At 43.6% G+C, this 27324-nt stretch overlaps 1 protein-coding gene across 1 annotated transcript; it reads left to right on the top strand.

The window, feature by feature from the left end:
- The first annotated feature begins 1307 nt into the window (after positions 1-1307).
- FRRS1L (ferric chelate reductase 1 like) lies at positions 1308-27324 on the top strand. The gene is made up of 5 exons (XM_084899319.1): positions 1308-1621; positions 10163-10247; positions 12998-13136; positions 16594-16840; positions 21177-27324. The coding sequence occupies exons 1-5, from the start codon at positions 1384-1386 to the stop codon at positions 21347-21349; spliced, it is 882 nt and encodes a 293-aa protein (XP_084755445.1). The 5' UTR covers positions 1308-1383; the 3' UTR covers positions 21350-27324.

The following is a 27324-nucleotide window of genomic DNA, read 5'->3' on the forward strand; positions in this document are numbered from 1 at the left end:
AGCACTTTTCACTATTTCTCCACCAGCGCTATCTCCCGTCTCCTCTGCGGTCACTAGTGTCTTTTTGAATGTTTGTATTTCACAACCTTATGTTTTCATTCATGCCGCTAGGAGCCTTGAACCCTATTAATTCTTACCTATACCATCTTATTTAAACTTCCTGGTCATCATGGAGGTCACCACTCCACACAAGCTGACTTCTGGGTCTGCATTTGGAAGCTCTCCATGCTTTTCTGTCTCCATCATTATTTTATTTGTTCATGCAAGAAAATATAACGGAGGGAAAAAGAAAAGCAGGCAAAAATGCTGACTCTGCAATACCAGCATAAAAGGAACTGTGCCCATGTTTTCTAACGGAAGACAGTTTAGTTTGAATATTTTATCACTCCAAAACCACCCCTGGAGAAGAACTCCAGGGGCCTGGCACGCAGTTAAGTGCTCCGTGTGAATAAAGGGACAGCTGAGTAAACAACCAAAGTGAATTGCCAGCAGCAGGAATGGATTTGAGAGAGCTGAGCATCCAGCCTGGCCATGGGGCCTGGTAGAAAGCTTGCTGAGGGGTAACCAGAGTACCGGCTGCGGCTGCCTCGCTTTCAAGGAGGGTGGGTGATGCAGAGGCCCTAGCAGCCTCTGCTGTTACCACATCCCAGAAGTCTGGAGAGGAAGCAGGTACCTCCAGCCAAAAGAGCTGGGCTCCAGTGTCGTGGCTCTGAGCCCCTCAGTTCACCTCCAGCGGGGATCTTGCTATTTCAACCTCCTCCTGTGATGATGCCAGGACATAAGGGGTACCGTAATGCCTTATATAAACCAAAAAGGTATCTGAACAAGGTCGGGGAGGCAGTAGTTCTGACAAGGTGCGTCCAAGGTAAACCTTCCAGGGGTGCACATCTTACATCTGCGCGTGCATTTGGGGTCTTGGGCGGGGGGGGGGGGGGGGGGGGGGCTTGGTGAAATGCAGACCCGGACTGCCGGGCCTGCAGTGGGCGAGGTCAGTGCTGCTCACACACGGGGGATGCTGAGCTGCCAGGGATGCTGACGGCGGAGTTGAGGACCACGATCTGAAGAACAAGTCCGAAGGGGCCACCCCCGCGGCCATGGGAACCCCGCGCAGGGCGAGGAGGAGGAGGAAGGGGAGCTGGGAGGAAGGACGGGGAAGCGGAGAAGGAGAGCGCAGGCAAGGAGGACAGGTTGAAGGGGAAGAGGGGGAGGCTTCGGGCCCCGGCGAGGATGCGCAGACGGAGCGGGGAGGCGGCGGGAGCGGGCTGCTGCGCGGCTGCGCGGGCTGCGGGCGGGGGACTGGTGTCGGCGGCGGTGAGGTCCCGGCCCCGCGCCCGCGGCCCCCGCAGCGGCCGAGCGGCCCGGCCGAGGGACCGGAGCGCAGCGATGGCGCGGCCGCCGGGGCGGAGCCGGGGGGCCTGGGCGCCGCTGCTCTGGCTGCTGCTGGCGGGGCCCGCCGCCTGCGCCGCCAGCCCCGGGGATGACGGCGCGGGGCCGGGGGGCCGGGGACCCCGAGGCCGCGTGCGGGGCGACGCGGGCGCCGACGAAGCGGTGCGGCGCCACGACTCCTCCTACGGCACCTTCGCCGGGGAGTTCTACGACCTGCGCTACCTGTCGGAGGAAGGTGAGGGGGGTGCGGGGGTGCGGGATGGCGGGCGGGGAGCCCCGGGTGAGGAGCGGCTGCGGGGATGGGGAGCTGGAAAGGATGCGCGCGGAGGCAGCTCCTGCACCGCCGAGGCCGGGCGGAGAGCGCAGCGCTCAGACCCCCAACCGCCCGATAACGGGGCCCGCAGAGCTGTCCGCTTTGCAGGTGGGGAGACTGAGGCCGGGGGAGGGTGCCAGCCAAGTCCTGCGAATCTGCGGACAGGTGGGGTTCCCTCTATCCCTCACACACACACCCCCCCCCCCCCGTGTTCAGCACCTGGCCCCCACCCTCTCGGTCAGGTGTGTATGGGAGGGAAGTGGGAAGGGGGAGGGGGGAACCGTTAGTCGGGAAGGCTGCCATCTGGCCCGGGCTGGGTGAGATGGGAGCAGCCGGCAGCGGAAAGCAGAAATCCGGACTTAAAAACCATGCTGCCGTATTTCCTCCCCGCGAGCACTGACCTAGATTCGCAGAGGCGAGCGCCCTGACCTCTCCGCCTCGTTCTGTGCGTGCCCCCTGCCCCGCCGCCAGCGCCGGGTCACTTCTCCTTCCCCGCTTCTACCCCATCCCCCGGTGTGAGCCTCCATTGTGGGGCCTGCTGGGCCCCGAGGCTGGGGTTTGCCAGCCAGAGACCGCCCCGTGGGGATGCTTCCGTGAGCAGCACAAAGCCAGTGGTTCTGCTTGGAAGGAAGGGAAGCGGGCCTCTTTTTTCCTGCCATTTGGAAAGTAGTCGTTTTCATTTTCTTCTGCTAGGAGAAATAGTAAAAATAAAGTAAAATAAAATAAAATAAAATAAAATAAAATAAAATAAAATAAAATAAAATAAAATAAAATAAAATAAAATAAAATAAAATAAAATAAAATGTATATATTTAGGACTTGAAATCTGTGTCCCAGCAACTAATATGTAATGGGTATATCTGTTACTAAGGATTAGGTTTAGCTACCTACACCAAATAAAGATTAATAAATAAATAAGATAGAAGTTTCTCTCTCATATTCAGAAATCTGGAAGTAGGCAGCCCACAACCGGTCATCAGAGACCCTGGATATCTCTCTCTCTCTCTCTCTCTCTCGCTCTCTCTCTCTCTCGCGCGCGCGCTCTAATATATTTTATTGATTTTTTACAGAGAGGAAGGGAGAGGGATAGAGAGTTATAAACATCGATGAGAGAGAAACATTGATCAGCTGCTTCCTGCACATCCCCTACTGGCACATACCCTTGACCGAAATCGAACCTGAGACTCAAGGGTCCGCAGGCCAAAGCACTATCCACTGAGCCAAACCGGTTAGGGCTTCTTCACAATTCTTAGCGTGTGACTTCATGGGCCAAAATGGCTGCGTGATCTCCAGCCATTATATTCACTTTCTAGACAGTAGGAAAGAGGAAGTGGGAAGATCATTGACTATAAGAAGATTATGCAGAAGTCCCATATAACAATCCTACTGAGCCACAACTTAGTCATATGGTCACTCATAGTTAGGGTGACCATAGGAGGCTGGGATGTGTAGTCTTTTAGCTGGGAAGTAATAAGTCCAATTAAAAAATTGGAATTAGTGTATTAAGGAAGATGGAGAGAATGGACTTGGGAAAATATATTAGTTGGGCAGAGGCTTAACTACTAAAACAGAGTCCTCAATATACAGTGGCTTAAGTAAGATGGTTTGTTTTTGTCTCACATGAGTCAGGCTGGTCTGAGCTGGTGGGACAGCTCTGATCCACAAGGTCATTCATGGACTCAGGTTCCTTCCATCTGATTGCTCCATCATCTCCTAAGACTTGGTCCTCATCTGTGTGGAAGTTGAGTTGCTTGCATGTCCTTGTTCAAGCTTGAGGAAAGGAGAAGAAAGGAAGTTCGGGGCAAGCAGTTTCCTCTTAAGCTGGCTGTACAGATCACTGCTGCTCACATTCCTTTGGTCAAGAACATAATTATAGGACCTAGCTGCAAAGGAGGTTGGAAATGTAGTCTTCTAGCTGGGTAGCCATGTGGCTAGGGAGGAGAGAATATGGGGGGAGGGAGGCAGGGAGTACACAACAAGCAGACGCAGAATCTTTTACTCTTGAAAAGAACAAGTATCTCAAAGTCCATCTGCTTCTGAAAACATCTAAAACATATTTATTCTGTTCATAGTCAGCCTATCACACTCAGATGTGGTACATGAAAGCTTATATTCTCATTGGGCACACAGACCTAACAAATGAAGAACAAGATCAGATGCTCAATTTGTATCTCCAGAGAGAATAGTTAGTTGTATAACCCAGACAGTTTCATGAACATGGACATCAGGTGGGCTGCAGCCATAGGAAGGCTATAGAGTTAGCTGGGAAGTATGAAAAACTTTGGTGAGGCAGAAGAGGGAGGACATTTGAGCAGCAGGGCATGCGATGTGTATACAGATCCCCCGTTTGCTTGTCCCTCTCACATATTCTGCACGTGCAGGCAGAAGTTTGAATAGGGTCTTAGGACTTGAATCTTACCAAGCATCCCTCTTTATCTTAAGGTTCTTAGCCCAGAATCTATGTGGTATTTAGAACAACAGTAGAATGTAAAACAAATTACCACGTGATTATGGCTAAATAGCCTATTCTGGTTGTTCTCTCAAAAACAAACAACAACAAAAACAAGAACTGAGCTGGGTGTTGGCTTAGGGCAGTGGTCGGCAAACTCATTAGTCAACAGAGCCAAATATCAACAGTACAGCGATTGAAATTTCTTTGGAGAGCCAAATTTTTTAAACTTAAACTTCTTCTAACACCACTTCTTTAAAATAGGCTCGCCCAGGCATGGTACTTTGTGGAAGAGCCACACTCAAGGGGCCAAAGAGCCCCATGTGGCTCGCGAGCCATAGTTTGCCGACCACGGGCTTAGGGTTAAGTCCCAAGTAAAGCAAGCCTCCTGCTCTCTTCTCCCAGCTGCTAAGACCCACAGGCTAGGCCTAAGGAACAGACCCTGAGACTTTCCACAGCCACACGGGTGATGGTGGCTGGCTTGCCCTTGGGGCCATGGCCTGTATAGGAAGGAAAAGGGGATAACACCATACTTCGTTGCTACCTTTCAGGCACAGTGACCTGACCACTTGTAAGACATGGCCCAGTCAATTCGCTCCTGACCACCGAGTTCAGATCACAGTTTTTCCTATCTTGGGAAAGAGCTGGTGAGGCAGTAGAGAGAAGAGCAGGGTCTGGAAGGGCAGAGTTCCCTTCATCTGCTTATATTCTTCCTACATCGACTGCATATTGTATGCAGCTACATAACTCACTGCCCTACACATAAACATTTCGGATGCAAATGTTACCTCCATGCTTTTCCCCTTTGAGATGCATAGACAGTTACTATCTGAGGATAAAAAGACCCCTCACACACACACGCACATATTCACAATTTTTCATTTATAGCATCTCTTCATTTGTTCTTTGGTTTGAACAAATATAGTATCACTTTGCTCAGTAAAAAAGAAAAAGTAGAAACACTGTTTTTATACTTTTTATGGGCAGGAGATAGCTTATAATCTCTGAACCTTTTACTGAACCCAAGATAGAAAAATGAAGCACAAAAAAAGATAAGTAATTTATAAAAAAAAAAAAAACAACCAATCTATATCTTTGAAGATAATCTATAACTAATTTATCTCTGTATCCCCCATGAATCTAGCCCAATAATAATACTAATTGTAGCTAATCGTTAATAAGTGCTTCCTATGTGCCTGGCTCTGTTTTAAGTACCTTTTACATATTAATTTTAGTCTTCACAGCAATACTCTGACTTAGATACTACAGTTTTCTCCACTTTACAGTGAAGAAAACTGACCCACAGAAGATTTAGATATTTTAGCTAAAGTCATTCAGCCAGGACAGTGGTTGGCAAACCGCGGCTCTGTTGACTAATGAGTTTGCTGACGTAGCAGAGAGCTGTATGGGATTGTCGATTTACTTTAAGGAAAAGGTGTGCAAGCTGTCCGGCCTGCCTGGAACGGAGGGTCCCTAGGAAGTGCAGAGGGACAGGCGGGATGGGATACTTTTCTGAGTGGACTTCAGAAGAGGGGATTGGTAGGTAGGCAGCTGAGAACCGCAGGTTGCTGAATGGAAGAGTGCCTTGGGTAATGCTTTGCTAAACAGGCTCCGTGTGTGTGTGTGTGTGTGTGTGGCTTTCCATTTTCCAAAGTCCCGGGACAACTTTACTTCAGGATGTGACTCCACTGAGCCGAAACGATGACTCTCGCAGTCCAGAAAGAGGCAGATGCTGCTGCAGGGGCTCTCAGAAATCAGAGCAGATAATTTCTGGTTAAAATATCAAGGACTCAAGGACTACATTAATACCTGAGGGCTGTGATCCAAGCAGTTAATTAGAGGCAATAAATAGCAAACCAGAAGCCATTAACCACTCAGTGGAGAATGGCAAGACAGGCTCAAGGGATTACAGGAAAGGAATAGATGGTATCTGTGAGTAAGACAGGGATGGAAACCACAAAACCATATTGAGAACCTGAAAAAATAAAAAGCAACCACGAAAATAAGTACCTCTTGTGTTACAGGGATATCCGAAGGGAGAAAAAGTGGGTTCATTGGTCTCCACAACAGAATAGTTATTGGAAGTTTTATAGGGCACATGTGAGAAGAGGAAAGGGGGAGGAGAGGAGGGGGGGAGTTTTTTGCCCTAAACCAGTGGTCAGCAAACCACAGCTCTCGAGCACATGTGGCTCTTTGGCCCCTTGAGTGTTCTAATGCCGCTTCTTCAAAATAGACTCGCCCAGGGAGAAAACCGACTTCTGTGCATGGGCCACGAAGTTTCAGTCGCACTGTACGTGTGCACTTGCATGTGGTATTTTGTGGAAGAGCCACACCCAAGGGGCCAAAGAGCCTCATGTGGCTCAAGAACCATGATTTTCCCACCACTGCCCTAACCCAATATTATTTGGACTCAATCTAAGTTTTTATTTTAGCAAAAAAGAAAACCAATAGCACCAAGCCCAGCTGGTGTGGTTCAGTGGTTTTAGCATTGACCCATGAACCAAGGGGTCACTGGTTCAATTTCCAGTCAGGACACATGCTTGGATTTCTGATTTGATCCCCAGTGTGGGGAGGAGGAGCATGCAGAAGGCAGCCAATTAATGATGTTTCTCATCTATCTTTCTATGTCTCTATCCTTCTCCCTTCCTCTCTCTCCAAAAATCAATAAAAACATTTAAAAGAAATAGCCCCCAAAATGGAGGGAAAGGAACAAGCAACAACAAACAAACAAAACCACAAAACCAGTAGTGAAAAATGGGGGATGGACAATGTAAGGGGAGAAGGAAGAGCTGGCCGTGTCTGGCGGTTCTAACCCATGTATCTCTAGACTAAGGCAGACGAGTAAGTGCAGGAAAGAAAGGATGGTGGGGACAGGGTGGGGGAGGCCAATAAAGGTCTTTAAACAGTGATGTGACAAGATCAGTTTCCCATTTTAGAAAGCTGGCAGGTGGTGGAGGAAGTGGGAGGGAGGTGGGGGGCGGAGGGTCGGATAGGCGATGGCATGGTGTGAAAGGGCAGGCTCCGGTTTCTAGGGTGGCAATACTAGTAAAAGGATGGTGTGAGTGCATATAGCAGGTGGAGAGACCCAGGACTACGGTTCCAGGCTTGGAAGACTGTGGTGGGTAGTGGCATTCTTCACCGCCACAGGAAGTGTAGGAGGAAGAGCATTTGGGAGGTGGGGAGCTTAATGCTAGGCTATGGGATTGATGTGCTTGTGGAATATCCAGGTAGAAACCCCATGGCAGACGGTGGGGCAAAGGTGTAACAGCCACCCAAATGAGGTGTCTTTTTTTTTTTTTTTAATATATTTTATTGATTTTTTACAGAAAGGAAGGGAGAGGGATAGAGACTTAGAAACATCAACGAGAGAGAAACATTGATCAGCTGCCTCTTGCACGCCTCCCTCTGGGGATGTGCCCGCAACCAAGGTAGATGACCCTGACTAGAATCAAACTCGGGACCTTTCAGAAAATCCAAAGGCTGATGCTCTATCCACGGAGCCAAATCAATTAGAGCCAAATGAGGTGTTTTTAGACGGCCAAGCAACTCCATAGACTGTAACAGAATTTATCGTAGGTGATTTCCCTCCGGGAAGATTGAGCCAGAGGGAACAGACGGCCCAGCACTGGGCACAGATTATTCTCTGCTACCGGACACCTGGTGCAGTGCTTTTTGCAATAGTATCACTCAGGGTCTAAGGATAGACAAGACAAAGGGATGAAGAACACAGTAGCCCTCACGGTCGTACCTCTTGGTGGTCTTGTGATAGATGATTGCTTATAACCAGTATTTTTTCCAGTTGGATATTTATCTCTGTTGTCATGCCATACCAATAATAAAAACTATAGTTACATATTATGGAACTCATAATCATCAACTAGAAGGCTTCAAGATGCTTGCTAAGGACAGGGAGGTTGGTCAAAGCTCACAGCATGAAACTTAATGAAATGAAATCCAGAACACACAAGGTGTATACGCTTGACCAGAATCGAACTGGGGACCCTTCAGTACGCAGGCCGATGCTCAGCCACTGAGCCAAACCGGCTAGGGCTGGAACCTGAACTTTAGGCCCAGGTTCTGCTGCAGGCACTTTTGGTAATTGTCTTACCAGGTAGTAGTCATGCTGGAGTTTCAGGATAATGGTCTTGGGGACATAAAAGACTTTTTGCAGCCTAGCAGGATCTTAGATACTGGCACATAATCCCAACTTATTTTATGCCAAATAGATCAACTTATTTTATGTAATATTGAAAAACCTGCTTCTATTCTGATGCCAGCCCCAATGAGTACACTGAAGCTTATTTTTGTTATTAATGACCCACAGTTATCACAAGGGAAAGGGGTGGCCCACAGAAAGACAGCTCAGACCAACTGGCTACCAACTCAGGGGCACCCACTAGAATGTCTCACAGGACTCAGGAAAGCACCGGACCTACAGAGAGTATAGTTTTATTATAAAGGAAACAGTTCAGCAACAGCAGGTGTAGACACACAGAGGGCGAGTCCAGGGGACTCCCCAATGCCGTTGCCAAGCCTTCCTTGTGGAATCGGCCTGTCAGCCTCCTGGGACAACACCGCAGTGAGAAATATCAGGAAGAACATTATATGAAGAGGCTCAGTGTAGTTTGCAGCATTCAGCATATATAAATATAAAAAGAAAAACAAAAGTCTCATCTAAGGCAGGCCTTGCCAAGGTACTAGGGGCCAGTTAATTAAATCTTTGGCCAAATAGAGCAGGCTAATTTTTTTTAAGTTGATAATTTTGTACGGCCCGAAAATGGTGTTATAAATATCCAAATGGCCCTTGGCAGAAAAAAGGTTCCCCACCCCTGCCCAAAATACACTCTTGTGTGCCAGGAAAATGCAGTCCAGTGGCTTTTTTTTTTTTTTTTTCCTTAAAGGATAACTCATAGAGCAAAATAAACAGAATCTCACTTCAAAAACACACACACACACACACATTACAAATAAAAAAAGACATAAAAATAAGGTGAAAAAGAAAAACTAATAAGACAGTAATTTTTAAAAATGTGTATTTATTTTCCTAATGCTAAAGGGTGATTTTATTTATTCATTTGTCAATCATTTATTCAGTGGCCAGTGCTAGGCTTGATGCTGGGGAGAGAATACAAGATGAATCACACTTGACTCCTTCGTAACACTAAGGAAACAGCCTAGGAGAAAATTATTTTTGTTACAAACTGGAAGCATAATGCAGGCTTGCCCTTCGGTGTATGTTTTAATGCATTCTGATGCCAACCCATGTTACAAGAGAAATACACCACTGTTAGAAATGATGTGTGTAAAGAATTTAGTGAATATGAAAATGTTATATGCAGCTTAGTGAAAAATGGAAGTTGGCAGTGATGGAAAAATTCTGTTATCACATATATAAATGGAAAACCTCTAGTACTGAATATAGTCATTGTTAAATTTTTAAATATGTTTTTATTGCTTTTAGAGAGAGAGAAAGGGAGAGGGAGAGACAGAGAGAATCATCGATGTGAGAGAGAAGCATCAGTGGGTTGCCACACCCTGTTTAGAGATTAAACCTGCAACCTGGGCACGTGCCCTGACCAGGAATCAAACCAGTGACCTTTAGGCGCATAGGATGATACCCAACCAACTGAGCCACACTAGCCAGGGCTTTTTTTTTTTTTCTCTTAGAGCATGTGTATTGAATTAAAATTGTGATTTTTTTTAAGCTCCCAGGTCACAGTGGTGAGCCAGTGTTCATAGGAAATTATGCCCCCTCTCAGTGCCTCAGTTTCCTTGCCTGTAAATGAGGGAAACATCACTTATTCTCCGTAACATGTAAGGCTCAGTTCAAGGATGTGTACCCTGCATTCTCCTCTCATGAAGAGGGTGAGTAAGTTTATACAGGGCCCTCTTCTGAGGCCTCACGTCTACATCTAGACAGGTGTGATAGAAGATAGTAAATGTAATTTTTTTAAAATTATCATTGAAAAAGTTGTTACTGGACTTTCTAACCATTATTTATTCTCGCTCTCCAGGTTACCCTTTCCCTACTGCTCCTCCTGTGGATCCATTTGCCAAAATCAAAGTGGATGACTGTGGCAAAACTAAGGGATGCTTTAGGTTGGTAGACCTGTGAGTTGGATAACTTTAAGACTGAGATGTTGCTTTTATTTCTCAGGATAGAATTGGAATTGCATGCAGCCCATCCTAACCAGGGGCCTGTACTCCTTCAGACCTTTGGCAGGGATATGGCCTGCTTCTGAGAGCCACCCCAGTTCACAGTCTTAAAGGCCCGGAACATGGGAACATTCTTCGGGTTGACTGTGCTGCCATTGGCATCGTTGTCTATTCCTAACCAATTGGCTGTATGAAGAAGAATCATGTGACACAGATATGCCCACGTTCATTAGGTGGGACATGGCCAAGACAGACAAGGATAAACGTGTCTAATACCCAATTCCTTTTGAAATAAATAGTCATGATGTATGATATTAACTAGTCATTGAGCACTGGTTTATTGTAGTGAGGCATTCCATGATTATTAATAGTATTCTATCATGGCATGATGGGCTAGAGCTAGAAAACAGTAGTAGTGACAGTGGGCCTCCCACAAAGATAGCTCTGGTTTGTCATAAAACTTCCTTCTCTTTGAATTTTTTTTTTTTCTAAAACAAATTGTCCTTAAGTAAAGATTTGGTTGGTCACTGTTCTAAAGTTCTGATTTATATTTTTTGGGTTCATTGCTCAAGATCTATGGGGGAGAGGAGGGGCGGGATTGAATTAGGGGTTTTGAGCTTTTCTTTGGATTACCAGAACATTCTAAGGAATAAAAATAATCCAATAGTACTAATATTAAGGATAATGACCTTTAATGTATAATTCTGGTCACTAAGGGATATTTTTGAGAAGTGAGGGAATTTTAGTACCCTGCTGGCTTCAGGGTGACCTCTTTTCTGGCCCATTCACTCCTGATTTAGCTGTTCTTAACCTTTTCCACCCAAGTTCCTTATCGTGTGGAGCTTATACCTCACCCTGGCTGCTCAGAGTCCCTGCCTAATCCTTGCCTCCCTCCTCAGTCAGCACTTAGTGCGTTTGTGTCTTATTCCTTCAGATACCTTCCATCTGAGTTTCGATGGTCACACCATTGCTACAATTTTCTGTCACCCTAAAAAAGGTGTAAAAGAGTATTCCTCAAACTAGGACTTGTCAGTTCTTAAAGGACCCACAAGTCCTCTGTAAGAAAATTTACATTTCTGTTTTCAAGAAAGAAACAGATGGTATATATACAAAGGACAGACGTATGGCTGCCAGATGGGAAGGGAGTGGGTGAAAAAGGTGAAGGGATTAAGAAGTACAAATTGGCAATTACCAAATAGTCACAAGGATGTAAAGTACAGCATAGGAAATACAGTCAGTAATATTGTAATAACTCTGTAAGGCGCAAGTGGGTGCTAGATTTATCAGGGACATCACTTTGGAAGCTATATAACTGTCTAACCACTATGCTGTACACTGAAAACTAACATAATATTGAGTATCAATTGTAATTGAAAAAAAAATTTTTTTAATTTTTTAAAATTAAAAACATTCCTCAGAAAAACTGAAAATAAATAAAATAAATTTGTGTCTTTTTTTTCAATGGTGCTTCTTTAAAAGATCGATGTATGCATAATCTGATTCTGTGGAGAGACACCTTATAGTACTGTATGCTTTAGTGTCTGGATTTGTGGTTGTATCAGAACCTATGCAGGAATGGCAAATTTTATAAATAGAAGATGCATTCATGCTCAGTAATGCCAATGAGGTATTCAAGTGGGTGCACTGTACATGCCAGGGTTTTGCAGTCATTCAGATAAAAGTGGAGGAGAGTGAGTCCTGTGCTCAGTTAAAAGACCCTGCACAGTACAGTCAGACATACCATATGTGTGGGAGCGGAATGTTCCTTTAAGAGAAACCGCATCATCCATCACATGAACGCTGTCAGTTTAAGTGTTCCTGGTTTCGTAGTTTAATTTATATTTAATTTGCAACTTGGTGTTTATTTAATTGCAAATTTTAAAGTAGAAAGAATTGGTATACATCTAATTAACAAAAATAATTTAAATTATTAACTCGGAGAATTTTCTCATTTAAAAGGGATCCAGAAATAATTCAGTAAAAGCTAATATTTGAGAGACACCAATATAGTGTAGAGAACACTGGCTGGGAGTTTGGAGGCCCAGGTTCAAGTCCTGTCTGACTCACTATGCAGCCTTCCCATCTCTGGACCCCTTTTAATATGCAGATAAAATGAAGCAGATCATCTCTGAGGTCCCTCCCAACTGAGTGAAACTGTTTTCTGAAACAAAGATCTAATTTATTCAGTAATGTCACTTAGCATCCTGCCTCATTCATTGATGTCCTTTTAATGTATTTTATTTTTATTTTTTTATTTTTAAATATATTTTTATTGATTTTTTTATAGCGAGGAGGAGAGAGAGATACAGAGCTAGAAACGTCGATGAGAGAGAAACATCGACCAGCTGCCTCTTGCACACCCCCTACTGGGGATGTGCCCGCAACCAATGTACATGCCCTTGACCGGAATCGAACCCGGGACCTTTCAGTCCGCAGACCGACGCTCTACCACTGAGCCAAACCGGTTTCGGCTATTTTAAATAAGAATATAAAGGAATCATGTCTGTTTTTTATTAAATGTATTGGGGGGGGGTAACACTAATAATAACATCACATAAGTTTCAGGAGTGCATTGTATAATTACCATCATATCCCATTGTCTGCTCACCACTCAAAGTCTAACCTCTTTCCATCACCATCTGTTGGACCCCCTTTCCCCTCTTGAGTCACGTCTGTTTTGACGCCCCTTACAGATATGGAAAACCAGGCTGTACCGCAGAGACCTGCGACTACTTCCTTAGCTACCGGATCATAGGGGCCGACGTGGAATTTGAGCTGAGTGCGGACACCGATGGCTGGGTAGCAGTTGGATTCTCTTCAGACAGGAAAATGGTGAGACGCACATCACGACAGAAGCTTATGTTTCTCTTTCGTTTGCTGTGTGACTTGAGAGGTTAGACGAGAATGCTCGAGTTTAGCGAATGGGCCTGGTGAAGCAACCACTGCCGCTTTCAAAGTCAAGAAGCTAATTTCTGGCATTTGGTTGCTTTTGCAGAGCATCACAAAGCACAGAAACTCGGCAAAGCAGGATAATGGGGATATGAGTATGGCTCTCTGGTTGCAAGTTTAAACAAATTCAAGCTAGCTTGCACAAGGAAGGCAGAGTAGGTATGGAGAACACAGATGTTTCATGGTTCCTCTATTTGTCAGCCATTTCCACAGACATCCCGCAAGGAAAGCCTCCCAAGCCACATGGTTTTCAATAGTAAGATTGATTTGCTGCTCATGCGTGTGCATTGGCAGCGGCTCAGCTGGGCTTGGCTCCTGTCCATGTGTTGGATTTAGGTTTTGTTCCCCTAATCATTCTGCAACCAGCAGCCACCAAGGCATGCTATGTTCATGGCAGAGACGGGAGTGCAAGGACAACCCAAACTTATTTCAAACCTCTGCTTGTGTTGCAGCTGCTAACACTCCATTGCACAAAGCAAGTCACACAGCCAAGCGCAAAAGAAGGGGCCCGGATAAACACACCCCCTACCGAGGGGCCCTGCAGAGGTATGGGTGTGAACTAGAACAACAGTGGGGCGAAGAACTGGGTCTGACAGTTCAGTCTTCCAGAGTTCTGCCGGGCGAGGACACATCTGGACTGCAGAAAGGACTGTGACCAGGCCCAGGCAGGCCTCCGGGGACCCAGGCAGCTGCCCATCTCCTGCCTTTGCTCCTTTCTCTGCCTCTGCTGCCGCCTTCCCTCCTTTCTCTATAGCCCCGTCATTTGCCACTGCACTGTGCCAGGGTGCTTTCCAAACTGCCCGACTTCCTTGGGCCTCTGTACCCTGGCGCATGCATGTCTCTTTCCCTGGCCTGCTTGAGATCCAGGCAGTGAGAAGAGGGCAGCTCAGGCCAGGGTCACGGCAGTGATGGTGGTGAGAGGTGCTCAGGTTCTGGATCCGTTTTGGGGGTCAGACAGACTTCGTTAATGGATTGGACGTGGGATGTGGATGGGTGAGTGGTAGGAGGAAACTGAGAGAACGGTCCAGGCAGTCAGAGCTCCCGGGGTACTTTGTTCTTGGAGAGGTCACCAGGAGAGGTGACCTCCATTCCCAGTCCAGGCAGGAAGACAACAACGGGTCCCACTGGTAAGCTTGCACAAATATGAATCTACATCGCTCATCTCCTACCGGGGTGTCAACAGGAGAAAGAGCAGGTGTGTGCCACACCGAGAGGCTGGCTTGGGTTGTAGCTGACCATTTCCCATCCCGGAATGCATATGTGGGCCGGGTGCAGCTGTTAGGATTATGAGGTCCAGAGCTGGGAGGTTGAGTGAGGAGTATTCAAATTTTGTGTTTGACATTTTGCTGCCTCAAGGCTTTTACATTACTGATTTCTCTTTTCTTCTATTATTTCAATAAGAAGCACAGGTTAAACTTTTTTTTTTTTTCAGAACCTGATACATAGGAAAAGCAAAATGGAACCCCTTTTAATAGCCTTTAGCTTATTTTGAAATGGTGTGTTATTTTTATTAGGCTTTATTATTTTTTAATCTTCACCCAAGTATACGGTTTTTGTTTCTCACTTTTATCCTCACCTGAATATGTTTATTGATGAGAGAGAGAGAGAGAGAGAGAGAGAGAGAGAGAGAGAGAGAGAGAAACATCGATGTGTGAGAGAAATATCAATCCATCGCTCCCATTCGCTACCTGACTGGGGATTGAGCCCGTATCCTGGGTATGTGCTCTGACCAGGAATCAGACCTGCAACCTTTTTGGTGTACAGGACAGTTCTCAACCAAATAAGTCATTGGCCAGGGTTAGGCTTTATTTTTACAGCAGTTTTAGATTCACAGCAAAGTTGAATTAGCGGATTCAGAAAATTTCCATTGACATACGTAGCCTCAACCATTATCAACATCCTGCACAAAGCAGAACATTTGTTAGAACTGATGAACTCCTTTAATATTTTTTTTACTTATTTTGAAGACAAGCTGCAAGGATGGTACAATGTAAGAATCACCAATTGATAACTTTTTTATTGTGGTAAAATGTACATTACATAGAATCTACCATTTTAACCATTTTAAAATATACAGTTCAGTGGCATCAATTATATTCACAGGTGCAGCCATTGCCACTGTCTAGTTCCAGAACTTCTTTACAAATGATAACATTTGCCACACATGCATTATCTTTCTACTGTTACTACTATTATTGTTATTATTGTTGTTAGTATTTTATGGAAACTTTGGGGATTAAATCTATTTACTTATTAAATTCAGTAAGTTTAACATTGATATGATGGTATTATCCACTATATGGTCTATTTTTAAATGTTGCCAATTGTCCCAATACTGTTCTTTATGAAAATTTTTACTTTATGGCCCAGGATACTGTCCAGGAACACTACACTATTAGTTGTCATGTATATTTCATCTTTTTAATATTAAATAGTTCCTTACCCTTTTAAAAAAAATTTGGTCTTTTATGATTTTTTTTTTATAATTAGAGGCCAATTTTTTCTTTGTAGAATGACCCTCAATTTGTATTTGTCTGATTGTATTTTTAATGATTACTTTCTGTGTATTTGGCAAGAATACTATATAGCCAGTGACATATTCCTTTCTCAATATCATATCAGGAGGCATTTGATGTCAGCCATTGTGATGTTAACTTTGGTCATTTAGTGAAAGCTTTTTAAAGGCATTTAAGCCAAAACTGGTTTGGCTCAGTGGTAGAGCATCGGTCTGCGGACTGAAAGGTCCCAGGTTAGATTCTGGTCAAGGGCATGTACATTGGTTGCGGGCCCATCCCCGGTAGGGGGTGTGCAGGAGGCAGCTGGTCAATGTTTCTCTCTCATCGATGTTTCTAGCTCTCTATCCCTCTCTCCTCCTCTCTGTAAAAAAAAAATCAATAAAATATATTTTAAAAAAATAATAATAAATAAATAAAAAATAAAGGCATTTAAAATAATTTTGGGGGTGGGATTTCAAATGAGATATCTATTTCTCAGTGAAATTTCTGTATTAATTTTTGTTAGTCCTCATCTGAGGATATTTTTCCATTGATTTTTTTCTTTTAGAGAATAGAAGGGAGTGGGAGAAACAGAGAGAGAGAGAAACATCAATGTGAGAGAGACACATCCATTGGTTGCCTCCCACAAGGGTCCTGTCCAGGGCTGGGGATCAAGCCTGCAACTGAGGTACCTGTCCTTGTCCGCATTCGAACCCAGGACCCTTCAGTCCACAGGCCGATGCTCTATCCACTGAGCCAAACAACTGGGGCTGAAATTTTTTTTTTTTTTTTAGCAGAGAAATTTGCAAAAGACTGACTTTTTTCTTCATTATTTTCCATGCCAGGGTGGTGACGACGTCATGGCCTGCGTCCATGATGACAATGGCAGGGTCCGCATACAGCACTTCTACAACGTAGGCCAGTGGGCAAAAGAGATCCAGAGGAATCCTGCCAGGGATGAAGAAGGAGTTTACGAGAACAATCGAGTCACCTGCAGATTTAAACGCCCCGTGAACGTTCCCAGAGACGAAACCATTGTCGACCTGCATCTGAGCTGGTATTATCTGTTTGCTTGGGGTCCAGCCATTCAGGGTAAGCTTGCATTTTGGCATCTGGATTAAACATTGCACACCGCTGTGCTGGTGTTCGTTATTTATTGGGTAAGAAAGTGATAAGCACTTAGGATAATATTGTTTTAAAAAAAGGAGATTTGATCCTGCCTTCAGGTTATAATGAATTTATCATTCACACGGACATGCAAATGGATAAGGTATACAACACGCGTAGCTTGAATAATACAAGATATTGTAACATATGATGAGTTAAGTGCTGAATGAAACAGATCACCTGACTACTATATCTGTGGGGTGTGGCTGTGCTTAATTTTCACCTGCTCCCATTTATTCCTCACCACGTCCTTGAAATGTAAAGGTATTATGACTAGAGGCCCGTTGCATGATATCCATGCAAGAATAGGCCTTCCTTCCCCTGGCTTCACTCCCAGTCACCTGGGAGCCAGCAAGTCCCTGCTACCAGCTCACCAGAGAGCCAGCAAGTCCCTGCTCCCAGTTCACCCAGAGCTGGCAAGTCCTCACTTCTGTCTGGAACACCATCTCCAGTAACTCCCTCCTCTGCCCCCCTTCCCCTCAGAGCAGGCTTCACACTGCTCTGTGCTTGTGTATGCAAATTAAGCTCCATCTTTGTTGGGTTAATTTGCATACTCACTCTGATTGGCTGTGGGCATAGTGGAGTGATGGTTGATATGCATGTTTCTCTTTTATCAGGTAAGATTCTAGAGACTAAGGAACTTGCTCAGGGCACTACCACTAACTAATGGAAAACTAATATTCAATCCTAGGTCTGCCTGGCTCCAAAGTCAGTGATAACTCTTAGCCCTTATGCTCTAAATTAGGGGTGTCGAACTCAATCAGAGAAGGGGCCAAAATCTAAAATCCAGCCTAAATCTCGGGCCGAATGGTTTACTGAACAGTCATAAACTGACAATGTCATAAACTGACAGCGGAGTGCAGTGATGACAGCGCGGTGCGGGCCACATTGCAAGGCCTGGCGGGCTGGATTTGGCCCGCGGGCCTTGTGTTTGACACATGTGCTCTAAATGCAAACAAACAAATACTGAGCAGGAAAGGGTCTCTGGAGATTGTCAGGCATTTCAGTGTGCTCACTTTATGACTCTCCTGATGGTCACAAATCCACCAAATTACCTTATAATTTAGCCCGTTACCCCTCACATTTTTAACGTGCAGAGATATGCCTGCCTTTATCATTAAAATGCAATTCAGTGGCCTGGGGAGAGACTGAGACCCTGCATTTCTAACAAGCCCCCATGGATATGGTTTGTTGCTGACCTCCCTTTGGGGGGCAAGGTTCTTCCAGCATCTCCCCAACAAAGACCTGAGGATGTCCTGAGACCTTTTAGCAGCTGCTAAAACCGAGTTATGCTGTGTCTTCAGCATTTCCCACCTGATCAGCCTAATGGCCTGAGAAGCCTGTGCACATCTTGTCTGCAGGTTTTTGGGGGTTTTTGTCTTCTTTATTGATTAAGGTATTACATATGTGTCCTTATCACCCCATTGCCCCCCCCCCACACACACACACACACTCATGCCTCCACTCCCCTGGTGTCTGTGTCCATTGGTTAGGCTTATATGCATGCATACAAGTCCTTTGGTTGATCTCTCTCCCTTACTCCCACCCTTCCCTACCTCCCCTCTGAGGTTAGACAGTCTGATATCTGATCGATGGTTCTGTCTCTGTATCTGTTTTTGTTCATCAGTTTATGCAGTCTTTGTGTGAGAACTTTTCTGGCTCCTGGGAGTTGCGTCTTCCTTTACTGTGTGCCTGTCAACTGTATGTTGCCCAGTCTGATCTGCACACACACACACACACACACACACACCGGCTTCAAATTGTTTCCATTGATTAGTCTGGAGCGTTCATAAACTTTTTTTTTCTGTTTCTAATTGAAAAAACATTGGGATGCCTTCAGATAGATTTTGAGACAGCTTTCCCATTCGCGTATGCCCCAGATTAACACCAGTGGATCTGCAATTGTGTCTTCGAGTACTTTCAGTACCCTGGGAAATTAATCCTATCTTTGCCTGGAGAAAGGAACTCATTTCAAATGATGGCATTTGGTCTCTGAAGCGTTGGGTTTGTGCATTGCTTTTGCCCCTTGGTAGCTGTATCTAGCCTTCATCTAAATTCCCAACTCCAATTTATGTATATCTAAAATGGGGATAATAATAATTTCAACTTTATAGAACTATTGTAAGGATTAGATGAAAACAAGTATTTGAAATCCCTTTACAAACTGGAAAGTGCTGTCCTGCAGCAGTTCATCTCCTTACACATCCTGCCTTGCGAGGTGAGATCACTCCGGACTTCTGTTCTCACTGTCTCCAAACAAAACAGGCACCTTCCCACCCCACCGCCAGGCTTGTGCTTTTCCAGTCTCTTGGACGCCCTCCTCTCACCTCTCTATTTAAAAAAAAAAATGTTTTAATTTATTGATTTTAGAAAGGAAGAGAGAAGGAGAGACAGATAGAAACATCAATGATGAGAGAGAGAGAGAATCATTGATTGGCTGTCTCCTGCACGCCCTCTCCTGGGGATCGAGCCTGCAACCTGGGCATGTGCCCTTGGCCAGAATCGAACCTGGGACCCTTTAGTCTAGGGGTGTCGAACTCAATCAGAGAAGGGGCCAAAATCTAAAATCCAGCCTAAATCGCGGGCCGAATGGTTTACTGAACAGTCATAAACTGACAATGTCATAAACTGACAGCGGAGTGCAGTGATGACAGCGCGGTGCGGGCCACATTGCAAGGCCTGGCGGGCTGGATTTGGCCCGCGGGCCTTGTGTTTGACACATGTGCTTTAGTCCATAGGCCGATGCTCTATCCATTGAGCCAAACTGGCTAGGGCCTAACACCTCTCTATGGATGAAAACTTTTCATGCTCTTAAGGTCTCTCAGAGGTGATAAACCTTGAGTTAAGGTTTGAAGAGGGGCGTTGATTAGAGTTCTCTAAGGAAGGCATAAACTAGAACTGTTTGGTTAAGCCTAGGAGTCTGCAGGGGACCCCCAAGTGACATCAGGTAGGGGAGGGGAGGGATTTGCTGGGAGAGAAATCTCTCGCCAACCTGAGCAGTTTGATTTGTGCCAACAGGAGCCGACATGGACACTGGGGCAGGGAAGTGACATGTCAAGTTTGGTGCACTTTCCCTGGCAGATAGGACCTTTACCTGAGCCCTGTTTCCAAGGAGACATTTGCTCTGAAGTATCTGCCTTAGCCTCCCTAACCCAGGTTTCATATGGATTATTCATAGGGCTTACATCCATACGGATTTCATTTGGGTTAGGAGGTCAGGCTCTTCTAATCAGCTTATGAAGTAGCCTTTAAACACAGCCTTTCCTCTTTCCACTTCTAAAGAGGTCAAAAACAACCTTTCTGTTTAAATATTTATTTGGGCCCTGGCCAGTGTTGTTCTATGGTTAGAGTGCTGGCCTACTCACCAAAGGGTCGTAGGTTTGATTTCCAGTCAAGGGCTTGCACCTGGGTTACGGGTTCAATTCCCTGGCCCCAGTCAGGGCACCTGTAGGAGACAGCCAAATGATGTGTCTTTCTCACATTGTGTCTGCCTCTCCCTCTTCCCTCCTCCCTCCTTCCTTCTTTCTCCCTCCCTCCTCTCTCTCTCTTCCCTTCATCCTCTCCTTCTTCCCCTCTCCCTCTCCCTCTCTCCCTCCTCTTTCTCTCTCTCTCTCTCTTTCCCCCTTCCTTCCACTCTCTCTAAAAATCAACGGGAAAAGTATTCCCAAATGAGGATTAACAAAAAACATTTATTTGGCATTTTAATCCTCCTACTTCCTGTAGTGTTCCATCCAACTTGAGCAAGCTACCACTTTATGTCCCACAGACAAGGTGAGAGAGGCTTCCACCTGTAAGGGAGTCCAGTGTATTCAGGGGTTGTTAATAATCCATTTATAAAATATATATTTGAGGAAAGCAATTAGTAGCTCTTGCTCTTTGAAATCAAAGTATGGTTTTCCATTTGGTATCAATAAGATAAAACTCATTAGAGACCTTAAAAGTAAGCATTCCTACAGTACTAAGTAGCAGGCTTAAAACTGGGGTGCTGTGGGGAGATCCATAGCATTGTTCTGGTAGTGGGTATGCAGATTCAGGAGAACTTGTCTTTTTGGATAAATTTAACTAGCGTCTCTGTTCTTCATTCTATGTGCAATTGTGGGGAATTCCGAGAGTTCTGATAACCTGATTCCAGATCTTTATAGTCACTGCTTACATATTCAACAGGAAAGGTTTTTGTTTTGTTTTTCTGTTGTTAGAATATATCATTTTCAATATGTACTTTTCTTTAATTGCCCCTTCCTTTTCATTTCTTTTTTTAAAGGCTCTATCACCCGACACGATATAGACTCACCACCTACTTCCGAGCGTGTTGTCAGTATTTACAAGTATGAAGACATTTTTATGCCGTCAGCTGCCTACCAGACCTTCTCCTCTCCATTCTGTTTGCTTCTCATTGTTGCCCTGACTTTCTACTTACTGATGGGAACCCCTTAATCACAGCTGCAACGCCAGCACATCCCATGGATTAGAAAGTCTTTAGTATAAATATATATTTTTAAAGAGTATGTAGTATAATTTTAGCTTCTATTGTTTTAAAAATAAAGGACTCATGATTTCAGCTTTTTGGAAGAAAAAACAAACTTCTTTTCTAATCAAAGAGGATTGTTTAATAATGACCCCATACTTTTGGAAAATACTTAAAATTTTTCTAAGTTTTCATATTTGAGCTTCACAATATCTCTGAGTTGGTTTGATGAATATTATTATTGCCTTCTTACTGAATGGGGTCTGAGACCCAGACAGCTGCCTTTTTGTGACTTGGTCAGATAACAGGTAGCAAGATAGATAAAGAGCTAGGCATGGGATCCTGTCCCTAAAGCGCCTCTCCTCTTCCAACCACAGCTCAGGAGACTTACTTGGAAAATTGCTAAAGAGAACTTAACTGCATGGACATAGTTCACAGTCAGCCTTTAAGGCAGAAGAACTTTCAAATTTCCATAAAGCTTAAGTGCTTTTGGATAATTATACAGCTGATGGGAAGAATGGGGGAAATTACAATAATATGAAAATGGTTCATATTTCTTTGAAATTTCCTCTCAATTAGTAAGTAGCTATGAGAAACCATTTTTTTTGTATTGCTGTTGGAAAGCTTAGAAACAGTTGACTGATCCTGAAGATGAAAATTATGTTAATGATAGAAAATATGGGCATTGTTAGCAGTTAGAATTCAACCACTGTTTTATAAATTAAGGTATTCATCTGTGGTTACAGCCTATTCTGTTGCCAGAGTAACATACAGTGAGAATGATTTCATAAACAGTAATAGATCAGATCATCTTAATAAAAATTTAAAGCATTTGGACAATCCAACATTTTGCGGATTGTGGAATTAAGCATAGAAACATTTTTAAGATGAGATTTTTTTAAATTAGAAAACTAGAGGCTCAGTGCACGAAATTCGTGCAAGGGGCTTGGCTCTTGCAGCCCCGGCTTCATCCGGAAGGTCTTTCGGAAGGATGTCTGGTCTAATTAGCATATTATGCTTTTATTATTATAGGTGAGAAATGACCCATAAAGTGAATTCACCTAGATTATTCATTCAGACTTGTGAATTGGATTGGCAGTCAGCATAATTTATAATAAATTATCGGAGTTCCTTTTTTCAAAGGAACGTAAAGGTTCCCTTTGGTCCAAATGTCTGTGTTAGCAGCACATTTAGAAGAAAAGAATCCATGGATGTGGTTCTGCAGCTGAGGCATTTCCGTTGTAGAGCTCTGGAGTCCTCTGGCTTGCCTTGTTGCTTAAAAGCTTGCTCCAACTTTGTGGGTTTTTTGATTAAACAACACTGGAGACTGTGGTTTCTAATGCCATCCTTGGAATTCATGTCAGAGGCGAGAATCCACCTTCGGAGAGAGCTTTCAGATTCTTCTGAACTGAACAGAAAGAAGAAAAACATTGAGATTTCTGTGACGTTGCCCAGTTCACCAAGCTCATCTGAGGAACGTTGGAGAACTAATCCTCCTTGTAGGTGGGGAGAGGTTAAACGACATCAAGCGAGGTAGGATTTATGTGGTTTAAGTCCCTGGTTCCACCTGACTACCACTGCCTAACTAAGCCCTCTGGCATTGGCCAAGGCTGGGTTGTAATGTCACCTTTGCAGCTATACTGGTTGTTGAGCAGTGACGATCCTGAGTGTGCAGGCACCCACGTTGTAAATAAGAGCCAATATTTTTCAGTTTCATTCTTCTATGTGTCTTACATCTCAGCTACAAATAGGTTAAATCTAAAGAGAGACTTAGTTCACTAGTCTCTGTAGCTGGCAGGGAAGCAATAAATTAATGGACTTCCCTTCTGCTTACCTTTCAAGTCAAGCTACTTATTTCACACATTGGTCCTACCAGTTTTCACCCATTGATTACCAGTTTTGCTTGGAACCTCCCATGATTGCTCACTGCTGTAAGTGTGAAATGCAAGCCACTTTGATCACCTCTGGTATCTTCTTTTCTCACCACTCCTCACTTGCTATGACCCAGCTCTCGGTCCTTCAGACCTGCTTGCTTACCTCTCATGTTCCCTGTGCCCGAAGATTCTCCATCCACTTCCTTTGCTTGCCGAACTCCTGCTCATCTTTCAGGCCACAGCTTACATATTTCTTCTTCCAACCCCCTGGACTAGGGAGATTTAGGTCCTTGCCAAGTGCTCCTCTGGCACACTGGGCTTCCTCATCACACTTTACTGTAATTGCTGGCTCCTCCTCCCTCTGCAGGAGTAGCCATTTCTTGTTACTCATCATTGGAACACACACTACTACGTGGTAGACACTCAGCAAACGTGTTGAAGGAATAAACTTCTGTAGCAAGTTTCTTTGGAACAGAAGACTTGTATTTCATATATATTGTCAAACTGGCTAACATTTTTATATTCTTCCACCTATGATCAAACCATAAATCATCTCTTTAGCAAACACTGAACTCATAATCCAACATTTTGCAGATTGTGGGATTAGGCATAGAAACTTTTTTAAGATGAGATTTAAAAAACAAAACAAAACATAAATAGAAAGATGGTTAGTGAGAATGCTGTTTTGCCCTGCAAACATATCTGATATTCTTACCAATGATCATTGTTTAGAAATGAGAATTCACAGAACTGGGTTAGAGAACAGCATTTAACAGCATCTCAGAGAGTCATCCACTTATAGATACACGGGAGTTAAACCCTGTAGAGTCCAAGTTCATTCATTCTCACCTAATGTAAGAGAATCAAACTTCTATTTTACCTCTGCATTCAACTTTCTAACATAGTACTTGGTACAGAGGAGATACCCACCTGTGTTTTTGTAGAATAATCTAGCTATTTGTATTTAGTGCTGTTCTAAGCACTCTGTGTGGATTAACACATTTAATCCTCACAACAACCATAGGACATAGGTTCTATCAATCCAATTATACAAATGAAAAAAACTGAGGCTAGTCATTTGGCACAAATTACCTCTGCTGGCAAAGACTTTAGAGACCACTTAATCCCATGCACTTATTTTACAAAGGGCAGCTGAGGCCTGGGGAGGGGGTACTATTTCCCATTCGTGCCTCATGCACATACATTCAAAGTTATTAAGTGGAGCCCACTAGCCACACTCAAATTAGCTGGGTACTTTGTTCTCTCTCTCCCACTCCCCTGCCTTTTAGTAATTTACAATGAAAAGACCCATTGTTTGTTTCCTACCAGCTTTTTTCCTTCTTAAAATATTTTTATTACTTTACCAGTCATTTTTAAAGTTTTTTAAAAAATTAATACACAGATTGGACAAGACTAAAATGTATTTGTCTTGGTTAATTTTTTTTTTTAATGGTTTGCCTAAAACCCGGGTCTTCTATCTTTGAGTCCAATGCCCTTTCATTGCTCCCCAGTCATCTCAAAGGTGAATTGGTAAATGTGATTTCAGACAAAATGCAGGAGCCATAACTGTCTTAAGTTGGCTTTTGTCGTTAAGGAAATCAGGAAGTTAGAACAATTCGAGTGGATTTCCATCCTGAGGGGTTTTTACTACTATTTCTGTAATTAAGTTTACTGTCTACCTAAAGGATCTGTGTTTGAGAGAGATGACCACTAGCCCTAGCTCTAGCCTAGGGCTCAGCAAGCTTTTTCTATTAAGGGCCAGATGGCTAAATGATTTTAGGCTTTGCACTCTCTGTTTCAACTCTGTCATAGATCATGCATCAACCAATGAGCACGGATGGTTGTATTTCTATAAACTTTTGTTGACACTGAAATTGGAATTTCACCTAATTTTTACATGTCACAAATATTTTTCTTTAGATTACAAAAGAATCTAGTCCTAGCTGGTTTGGCTCAGTGAATATAGTATTGGCTATGCATGAAGGGTCACGGATTTGATTCCAGTCAAAGGCACGTACCTTGGTTGCAGGCTCCATCCCAAGTCCTGGTCGGGGTGCATGTGGGAGGCAACCAATCAACATATCTCTCTCACATCAATGTTTCTCTCTCTCCATCTCCCAGCTCCTTTCCGCTTTCTCTAAAAATCAATGGAAAAATGTCCTCGGATGCAGATTAACAACAACAAAAACATCTAAAATGTAAACACCATTCTTAGCTTGCAGACCATACAAAAATAGGTTTCCCTTGGTCTGTAGGTTTCCCTTGCTCTCAGGAGACACGTCTAAGTATCAGGATCAATTGTCAAGTACACCGCTGGTAATGCATTACTGGTTAATTGCAAAAATATTGAAGTCAGCAATTTGCTTATAAAATATAGTTGATGAATTGTTATCCTGATAATAGCATTCCCCGGCACTTACATCTGATAGACTTCCCAGAGTTGATGCGAAAGTGGTGGCAGTCAAGTCTGCGCTGGGTAAGCAGCTGTTTTATTTTACCTAAACTGTGGCAGCATGAATGACTTTCACTGATGAATTGCTCTTCATGGAGGGGATTACCATATTTCACAGTAATTTATTTCCCTGCAGACAATTTTTTTTAAAGTTTTATCAAAATCTGCTGCAGCTGCCGATAGTTTTACACGTGTGACAATGTCTCTACCTTATGTGTCATGATGGAAAAATGTTTGAGAACCACCACAATAGGCTCAAGGCAGAGATGTGTATATTTGGTTGTATATAAATGTATGCCTTTTTGTTCTCTAAACAAAATTGGTTATGATCAGTGAACAGGTTATTCTCGGTGTTTGTATATAGATTTGTACATACAAGATGAGGTCTGTGTGTGTTTGTACATAAATGCCTCTATGTACATACCATGACCATCTGAAGGTCTTTGCCAAGGTGGTTTCTGTTTCTGATCTCTTGGATGCTTTAAAACCCAAGAGGCAAAAAAACATTGTATGTATTATAGGCAAAATGACCCTGGAGTTTATAGAAATTTAGTTTGTAGAGAGGATTCCTGGATCCTTTATTAAGCCTTTGCCTCCTCCAATCAACATTGTACGAATTGTTAAGAACTTATAAAGTGTCATTGTTGAGTCTGATGTTTCTATACTATTAGTTAAGAAACTGAGATGTTAACTGAGTACATGGCATGTTGATGCAACCCATACCCGTTTTGTATATAATTCGGTTCTTTCTCTAGTTATCCAATTACTTAGTTTCAAGTTGGACTTCTTTGTTTCTATGTATAATAGATAACTTGAGTATAAGTTCCTTTTCATAAAAACAGTGGCTATGCTGATGTGATTTCAAATAGGGCTGCAAATTTAAGGGAATCATTCATCTCTGGAATCTTTCACTTAAAGTATACTGATTTTTTTACTAATATTTTCAACCCCCTCCCCCCTGCTCCCCAGATATTTGCTATTGGGCAAGTAGCTGTTCAGTTCCATTCTTCTGGAGAGTGAGCGATTCTCTCGGGTCTCGGGGTGCTGAAGGGGTTGTGGCCTTAACCTGGGTCACTAGAGCAGTTACCATGTCTTCACATAGCAAGTCCTGGCCACCTGGAAGAGTGAATGCAGCTTCTCCACATGCCTTATTCCCACAGCTGCGCCAACATGCTGGAACAGTCTGGCTCCAGGAGTATCAATATACTTTTTTGAGATTGTCTATAAAATACTATTTTGTAAACATGACACCTTTCAATAGACATTGATGGGCTGTGTTTGTTTTATAATAATTATGTACCTCATGTTCGATTGTGATTGATTTTGAGATTTATGTATATTTATAAGCCTGTCCCATGTAAATTTTTACTCTTAAGATGTGAGGTACCTTACTAATAAATACATGGATTTCTATCTATGTCAAGTAACTGTAGCAACATTCCTAAATGCTACCTAAATGATTGTACTGTCCATTTGCCATCACAAATACTTCTATCCTTTGAGGTTTATGTCACAGTTACAATATAATTAACTAGATTTAAACTTTAAAATATAAATTCTCAACATGGTTTTGACATTCGTCCTGTTGATATAATTAAAGGTAGTTTATGACTCCTTA

The sequence above is a fragment of the Pipistrellus hanaki genome, assembly GCF_964339955.1.
Source record: "Pipistrellus hanaki genome assembly, chromosome: 11".
Lineage (NCBI taxonomy): Eukaryota > Metazoa > Chordata > Mammalia > Chiroptera > Vespertilionidae > Pipistrellus > Pipistrellus hanaki.